Source organism: Austrofundulus limnaeus, unplaced genomic scaffold, assembly GCF_001266775.1.
Source record: "Austrofundulus limnaeus strain Quisiro unplaced genomic scaffold, Austrofundulus_limnaeus-1.0 Scaffold535, whole genome shotgun sequence".
NCBI classification, from domain to species: domain Eukaryota; kingdom Metazoa; phylum Chordata; class Actinopteri; order Cyprinodontiformes; family Rivulidae; genus Austrofundulus; species Austrofundulus limnaeus.
Window position 1 is genome coordinate 310,069 of NW_013952937.1, and position 8,747 is coordinate 318,815.

Genomic DNA, 8,747 nt, shown 5'->3' on the forward strand with positions numbered 1-8,747 from the left:
CAGCTGCTGATTCCGTGCACCGGACAAGGTGCCCTCTTTTTACATTTGAGCACCTGCCCCCGAAAATGTCTGTTCACGCTACTGGCTCCTGGATGTCTGTGGTGTTGTTGTGGGTAGCATCCTCCCTGAACATGTTCCAGTCCACTGAAATCATACCTGTTTCGTCGTCTCCTGTTAGCAGCTCTGCTGCCAGCATGTTGTGGGTCAGAACACGCAGAGCACCTCGTCTCCTTTGGGCCGCGGGACACATTTACTGATGCTGCTCCAAAATTAGAATTTCATCACGAAACCACCATTAAATTAGCTGCTTCTGACATTTTAAATGCTATTGCAGTTGTACTATCAGTAAAAATGTGCGCATCAGAACCGCAGCATGCAGGACTTCCTTGTTTTCTTCTGGGTCTGTGCGCTTAGTCCCGCCCCCGTCCTTTCTGTCCAATGGGAGCAATGATCGTCACCCTCGTGRCTTTGTTTACAAGTTATAGTTCATTTGCAAAAAAACACAATGTGAATGCAAACCGCACCAAACGAAAAAAAATAAAGTCCACTTTTGGTCTGGACCAAACAAGCGGACCAAAGGACTTTCCTGGTCTGAATACACCCTAAGACAGTCCAGACTCATTCAGCTGCTAAACGGTGCAGAGCCACATCTGGACTCTGATTGGATGATGGAGTTATCACCATCCAATCGGTCTGCAGTATAAAGGACAGAACCAGAGTTTGGATCAGGGTCAACTTCAGAGTTGGAACTTTTACCATCCCAGGTAACTTTATGGACCCCGATCAACCTGYCCCAGCAGCACCTGGCAGCTGAAGCTGACTTTAACAACAACGATCAGCAAACTACAGGAAAACAAGTGAGAATTTACTGTCCCCACTCTGGGCTAAACAAGAACCTGTACCAGGACTCAGGTCCATCAGCTGAGGAGACTTGGACCATCGATTCTGCTGGTTGATTGAAGGACTGAAGAAGCTCCTATCAGGACAGGAGACTGTGGAGGTTTCTCTGTGGTTCTACTCTAAAGCCCAGATAAAATAATCCAGACTTTCAATAAGTCTTGAAAGACAACTTCCTGTTAATTGTTTCTGTGCAATAGAGGATTCAAATCAGGTCCGTCAGAGCCGGCTTTTCTTCCCACAGCATGATTTACCAAAACCTAAAACAGGAAACGGAGCATTCAACATAGCTGTTTACACTCTTTGCTCTGAAATACATCGATCCAACAAATAAAATCAGAGAAACGTGAAAAATTCTGCTTGCTTTTGTCTTTTCACAACAAGAAAAGAATATCTGTCATATACTGCAGAACCTGTTAGAAACCAGAAGCAGGAAGCACAGCAAGATGTAGAATCTGCTTTGGTTCTGGACCAGACAAGTCATTTCAAACAAAACACATACTAATCTTCTACACTGTGAAAGTGAAATTAAATTATTACATAGTAATTGAAAGGAAAAAAATTATGTAAGTTAAAATGAGTGACTGCATAAATATTCTCCTCCTTTAAAGGGATTTTCCTACGTCAACGCAGAGAAAAGAATGACTAAAAGAAAAAGTCAGGAGTTCTGTTAAAGAACCAGAAGGAACATGTACGTCTACCAGCACAGGTCATCCTCACAAACAGTGAGTGACAACAAGGAGAATAGAGTGAGACCATCAAGACGCCTCAGACCCCTCTGAAAGAGCTTCAGCAGGTCAGACAGGAGCTTYTAAAATWAAAACAACTAGATACMGSATAGCMGTAACATAATGACCMCCRCACGCAGAAATGCACCGGAACTCAGAAGTCTTTATTCCTAATAAATGTCGTGAGAAACATGCTACTAGGTACATCCCAAAATTGTAGTGGTTTGGGAGGGGGTCTTTCTTTTTTTGGGGGGGGCATTGGTTGACCTGATGGATAGCCCCTCATCAGAGCTAAACAACCAAAAAAATTTTGAAGCTCCTATGCTTAATAGTTTTTAAGCAATAACCATTTTTGTATGTCTAGACACCCCTTTTTCAGATAAATTGGGGGTCCGGGGGGGGGGGGGGCACTGATTGGTGGGCCTGATGGATAGAGTTTCATCAGAGCTAAACAACAAAAGAAATCTGAAGATTCTATGTTGAACAGTTTCTGAGTTATAAACATTTTTTCATGTCCAGACACCCCCTCTTTGAAAGGAGCCCCCTCCTCAAATATGGGGTCTATCATAAAACCGTTGGCTGGCGCAGTGTAGGTCAGACTCATCTACAGTCCTGCCAAGTTTCATGTTGATTGGTGCAGCTGTTTTTGGTTGACCAAAAATCTCCGGAGAAAACAAACAAACAAAAAAATACAGTACGAAAACAATATGACTCCTGCTTATGCTTCACGTGAGGGGGTCATAATAAACCTCCTGCAGACAATCTGACGATGTCAGCAAAATAACTGGTTTTATGCAAAATCTTTCTCATCTCACAGTCGTCAGTAAAAGACTGCTGGAAAGAGCAGTCTTTTACACACACACACACACACACACACACACACACACACAGAGCTTATATATGGAGGCCTGTGGCAGGTTTACAAGCAGCAGGTGGAGAATAAAAGCTGAACTATACATCAGTGAGCAGCAGCTACAAGCTGTCCTCCTCCTCCTCCATCATTATCAGAAGCCACGAGCAGCTCTCATCAGAAACACTCAGGTCTCAGTTTTAGGCTTCATACACCTCTTTTACTGTGCAGATATGAATCTGTGGGGTCACAGACATCTCTTCATTCATGACTCTGTTCTCTGAAGTTCATTATCCTGGACCATCCAGTCCAGCAGAGTCCAGAAGATGGGTCAAACATAACTAAAAACACAATTTTAGACCTCATGAACCCATATTTTATTCATAATGGTTCATAGTAAAGATATCAAAGTGATAAAATCAGAAATTCTACAATTTCAGTTAAAAAAAGGCAAGTAAACTTTAGAATGTTGTGGAAAACCATTTTAAAAACATTAGAAAAGATCTGTTTGTGCTGTAAATATTCCCTTTGTCTCCCAACACCAGACTGGACATGTCCATAGACCCGAGACCAGTTCTGGAGCTGAGACCAGTTCTGGAGCTGAGACCAGTTCTGGAGATTTCGGAGGAGAATGTTGTCTTGTTCTGATGGAGGGCTCTAACTGTTCATCTGGTTCTTCTTTGCTGGATCAAAAGGTTTTTGTTTTATTTGGTGAGAGGTCTGGACTGCAGGGGGGTCAGGCCAGTTCTACGACACAGTCCTGCTGATGGATCCAGTCTGTGGTTTACAGATCTCCAGTCTGTTTAAAGGATCTTTGGTCCAGAGCAGAAGGCAGCAGTTCTGAATGTTCACATCTGGCTTCTTCTTTGCCTGATAGAGCTTTAAGCAGCATTAGTGGAGGGCACAGTGAACTGTGGTACAGATGATGTGTGGAGTCCATGCAGTGATGTCCAGAACCCAGCCAGACTTGTTTTTAMTGCAGTGGCCCCTGAGGGCCCGAACATCCCCACCATCCAATCCTTTAGCTTTTCTACACAAAACTGTTTCAAGGACCGAGTGTGTCCACTCTTAAATGAGGATGTGGAGGAACAGACRAGACTGAATGAAACCCTGACCTCAGAGAGCTCTGAGCTCTCATTCTCATCTTTCTTTTTCTGTCTTCTTTCTGCCTCCTCAGGAGTTCTCCTTCCCCCAAGTGTGGTGCAGCAACCAGCAGCCCCTGCACTGTGCCTTCTCACTGGAGAGATCCAGCCCCGCCACCACTCAGCTCTCCTGCAAACTCAGCGTGCGCCAGGTCAAAGGTCAGGAGCAGATCCTGCAGGTCTACACGGCCGTGGCTGAGGTGAGCTTCAACCTTTGTGTAACCTTGCTTCCTGCAGCGAGTCCTGGACTGGTGGGGTGTGGGGGGAGGACATGTTCTGTGTATTAATACAGCTCCTGGAGCMCTGCTGTGTTCCTCTCTGCACAGATGTGTGTGGAGCGTGGTGAGCTCTGACCCCTCCCTCCGTTCACTCTGCGGCTCCTGTAACCTGTATTTATCCAGGGAGACATTTATGCCGGCTGCATGTTCACTTTCACCACAACCTGCACCCCACCTCCAGCAAAAAAAAATAAAAAATACCACAAACAGGTTTGAGTCATTCTGGAAACTTGTCATGAATTCTGTTCAGCAGCTCGTCTCCAGCAGCTGCAGCCCACTGAGACGCTGGCTGTAATATCCAAACAGCCCTGTTAATGTGTGCTCTGTCTTCTGCAAACACTAGATGTTTGATGATCTGAGATCAGCAGTGAAAAACAAGTAAAAAAACTCATTTTATCCTCAGACTGAGACAAACATGTCTTCAGTCCTTTATGCTACAAAGATATCTTTATATTCTGTTTGAGTCATATTTTTAACCCGTTCAGTTTTGTTTATTTTCTGTTATGTTTTCTGAAATACTACATCACAGTTTAACTGGATACTGCATAGTGATAGCWTAATGAGCTCCAGAAGTACATAAAGCACCCACACACCAGAACTCACATACGGGTCACAGCTGTTTAAGATGTTCTGGTGAGAGAAGGGACCTTGGAATGGTCATTACAAGTAAAATATTTTGTTGATAGAAAACAGAAAAAACAGATCTGTCCTCAGTCTACTGGAGTCTATAGAGTTATAATGAAACGAAYCACATTCACATGCATCATGTCAATTCATTTCAGTTTATTTACATAGTGCAGAGTCACAACATACGTCCTCTCAGGGCAGTGTACACAGAAACAATCTAAAGAAGCAGCAGATTGTGCTGAATCACTTCTTCACAGTCTCCCATCCTGAGAAGCACATTAGTGATTGGAGAGAAAAAAACTCCATTTAACAGGAAGAAACCTCCAGCAGAACCAGAACCAGGCTCAGGACAGGCGGCCATCTGCCTCGACCGGCTGGGTTTGGGGGGTCAGGAAAGAGACAAAGAGAATCAAGCCGTGTTTCCATCAAAGATTTTTAATGCACATTTTGAAGTATTGCATCAAAAAAGGTGAATGGAAATGGCATGATTTGAAAAAACTTCCTCTAATTCTTATAAAAGTTGATACGCTCKCTTAAGGTAGTTTTTGGGTTTTTCAAAAAAGAGTTAATGCACAAAAGGAGAAATGGAAACACATTTGCCAAATAAGTTCTGACGTAGCAAACATTTACCTCACATGGTTGATCAGCTGTTCTCGCTGTCTGTCTGGTACTGGACCGGTACCAGAGCGACTGCAGATGGACCCTCCTCCAGCTGTGCATATTCTCAGTTATTCCCGTAACGTGAAGAGAATTACATTTCTTTCTCTACGTATCCAGACAGCATGTAAAATTGCCAGAATATGACAGAATAATTACAACTTTCCTGATAGTAGCAMCATGTTCCTGATAACTTCTCTCCATTGTCCTGAGATGTTTGGACCCTGTGAGTTTTTGACTTTTACTTCCTGTTTACTACACACATGTGTCTGACGTAATTGATTTACTTCAAGCCAATTGGTGGAAACACATCTGATTCGCATTTCTTCATTTTTTCCTTTTTTGCGAAATTTCAAACATTTGCTCAAATTTTGAATTAAAATTGGATGGAAACATGGCTTGTAAGGACTGGTCCAGGTGCACCTTCCTCTGGAACAATGTCATATATGTACTAATTTCTCCAGGAAATTGTACTGTAGATATTATACAAATATAGAAATGATCCACAGAGATGTTTTGAGTAGAAGCTGTTTTGGGTGGAGGTGATAAACATACATATGGAGCTGTTGGACTCTTCAGTGTAGGTCAGATAGGACAACATCTGTGCCAAATTTCATCAAGATCTGATCATGTGTATGGATGTAAAGATAAATAACAATTTTCAGTCATATTTTAATTCTGTTGTCTACTACCAGGAAACAGCTGCATAGAAACACATGATGATGTCATGAGATGATTGGCCTTCATCAGAGCTAAACAACAAAATCTGAAGTTCCTATGTTGAATAGTTTTTGAGCTGTAAGCAATTTTGTATGTCCAGACACCAACTTTTGAAATAGTGCCCCCACTTGAAATATGAGGTCTATTGCAAAACTGTGTGCTAGCACAGTGTAGGTGGGCCACATCTACATCCCTACCAAATGTCATGCTGCTAGGTGCAGCTGTTTCTATATAGTTGACAATAAATCTCTGAAAAATAAAAATAAATAAATAAACAGTACTAAAACAGGATACAGCAGGGGTCATAAAAGGTCTTGTCTTCATTCTCCTCTGGGTCTGTAAGGGGGAGGGTCGATTTAAAAGAGACAGTCTCAAAACAAGTTGATCTAAGACAGGCCTCAGAAAAGGGGCGGAGCTTGTGGAGTTAGAATAAGGAGGAATTCAGACCAAAACATGGCAGTTCCACTTCATACAGACCCCACCTGAAGGACTGAAATGTGGAAAGGATTTAAAAGCATCATAGGATGAATTTATCAAACTCTCCAGAACAGCTGGCACACAGAAACAGAAAGGTTAGTGTAAGGCTGTGGTGAAGCTGCTGAGAGTTCCAGCAWCAGGAAGCCGGGCTGCAGAGTCCATCTTCTGTCCACAGCAGAACCACAGCAGGTAAGTGACTCTCCTCCCATTGGGTGTGAGCTCCAAACAACCTCCTTGACTTGCGGACATTTTTAGCTCCCAGACAGAGAAAGTTTAACTTTCTCACAGAAGCAGCAGAAGTTCAAAAAGCTTTTAAGAGATGTGGACAGTCAGCAGAGCTTTCTGTTCTCTGTCTCCTCCTCCACATCAGGTTTACTGTGAGAGAATGAAGTGAGACGATACTGCCACCATGTGTTCATCAGCACTGCTTTTCTCTCTGCTCTTAACAGTTTTTACATTACTGTGTGGAGAAACAGCAGCTGAAGGTTTTCTTCCACTGATTCTCCACCTGACTGTAACAGCTTCACAAAGCTGCTTTACAAAAACATCCWTAGAAGTCCTACCAGTTTAGTCCGACCCACCTGGACTAAACGTCCCAGCTCTCAGGTCAAACTGTTAAACATGCTGTGTGAGAGGTTCTGACCCAGTAAAGCCTCGTCCAGCTGCAGCTGTTGGACTTGTCTCTGATACTGTTCTTCTGTTCTGTCCTGCCAGGGGGACAAGGATCCAGTTCCTTATTTTATGCAGACAGACTGCACCGTCACAGCCCAAACGGGGCCCAGGGCCTTCAAAGTYCCCGTGTCCATCCGCCAGAGGATCTGTGCTACCTTCGACACTGCCAACGCTACGGGCAAGGACTGGCAGCTCTTAGCCCAGAAACTCCACTTAGACCGGTGAGTTCCTGAWGGTCCTTGTTAACACCTCCCAGTTCCATCTGATAACGACTCAGAGAGCTGCAGAGCTTTCAGCAATTATTTATGCATCTATAACCTCGAGCACAGAATCCCTCTGAACTAAAGGAAACGAATAATAGACTTTCCTCTGCAGCGTGAAGCAGGTCTGATGAGTCCAGGGGCCTCATGTATTAACGTACGCACAAAAACCCTGCGTCGCCCTTTTTCACACAAAACTCCAGATGTGTCAAAACTGAAATGAAGGTGGAAATGTGTGCAGCCCCACGCCAACTCCAGGGCTGGAGTCACACGTTTCTGTTCTGGTTTCCTTAGTGACACTTAGAGGTGATTCTGAGAAACTGTTCAAGGTGTGAAAATGATTATTGTTCACAGCAGACACACATGATTAACAATTATTACATCTACATGATTAACAATTATTACATCCACATGATTAACAATTATTACATCCACATGATTAACAAATATTACATCCACATGATTAACAATTATTACATCCACATGATTAACACTTATTACATCCACATGATTAACAATTATAACATCCACATGGACGCCGTTAAATAAAGGACGTGCAAAGTTGTGCCAAAAATACTTTTAACAGGGACAGATCCAGCCTTACTGGAGGATATAAAAAATAGTGAAACACACAGAGCAAAGAGGATTTTATGATCCACAATGACGGCTCATCAGCTGTTTTCAGATTCTAACAATAATCATTTCGCATCTTGTTGGAGCTGCGGCGCTCTGAGAGCGTGACACACAGGGACGAGCCGTGCACTGTGTGTGCACGTGCAGCAGCAGCGCTCACGCTGGGGTTCCACATGGGCTTTCCAGAGAGAGCTGGCAGACCGATCGGGACTGTCCCAGTCTACCCTGAGCCGAGTCGACCCAAGCCATGCTTGATGGTATGGTCTCATCCATACATTTAAATGGCCAMCATCATGTGACGTCATGAAAACTCTCCACTGAGACACAGAGACTCATTTCTTTATATCATGTATTAAATAAACAAAGATCTATGTTCTACTAAACAGCTGAGTTCCTCTGTGTTTACAGTAATTATGCTATATTAACTCCTGCGTAAAGTTAGCATTTCGCATTAACGCACACACAGATACACAATCACTCATTCATTTTGACAAATATATTTACTCCTATCCTTACTTAGGGTTTTTTTTTCTCACTCACATTGTATTTAATTCATTATTTTCCTAAATCTATAAATCATTTCTGATCGCACAGGGATCAAACGAACGTGTCCTTCACACATGCAGGAAGTAATTTGCATCTATTTAACATGTAAATGAAGGTGTGTCACATGTGCTCAGTTCCACATTGTACAAAAAAAATGTGCGTAGATTCAGGTATACGCACAGTTTGATAGGCCTACATCTGGATTTTTTTTTTTTTTTTTTTGCGTACGCAGTATTCTGGATTTGACTGGATGCCACATT

At 43.0% G+C, this 8,747-nt stretch overlaps 1 protein-coding gene across 2 annotated transcripts in view; it reads left to right on the forward strand.

The window, feature by feature from the left end:
- The window catches only part of LOC106530583 (netrin receptor UNC5D), a gene marked incomplete at its 5' end in the record, with an annotated part of 100,116 nt that overhangs the window by 89,168 nt on the left and 2,201 nt on the right, over positions 1-8,747 (forward strand). Inside the window, 2 exon segments of one of the 2 annotated variants that reach the window (XM_014026230.1) lie at positions 3,653-3,817; positions 7,091-7,269. In XM_014026230.1, the coding sequence (XP_013881684.1) occupies positions 3,653-3,817; positions 7,091-7,269 (344 nt within the window). 2 annotated transcript variants of the gene reach the window in all.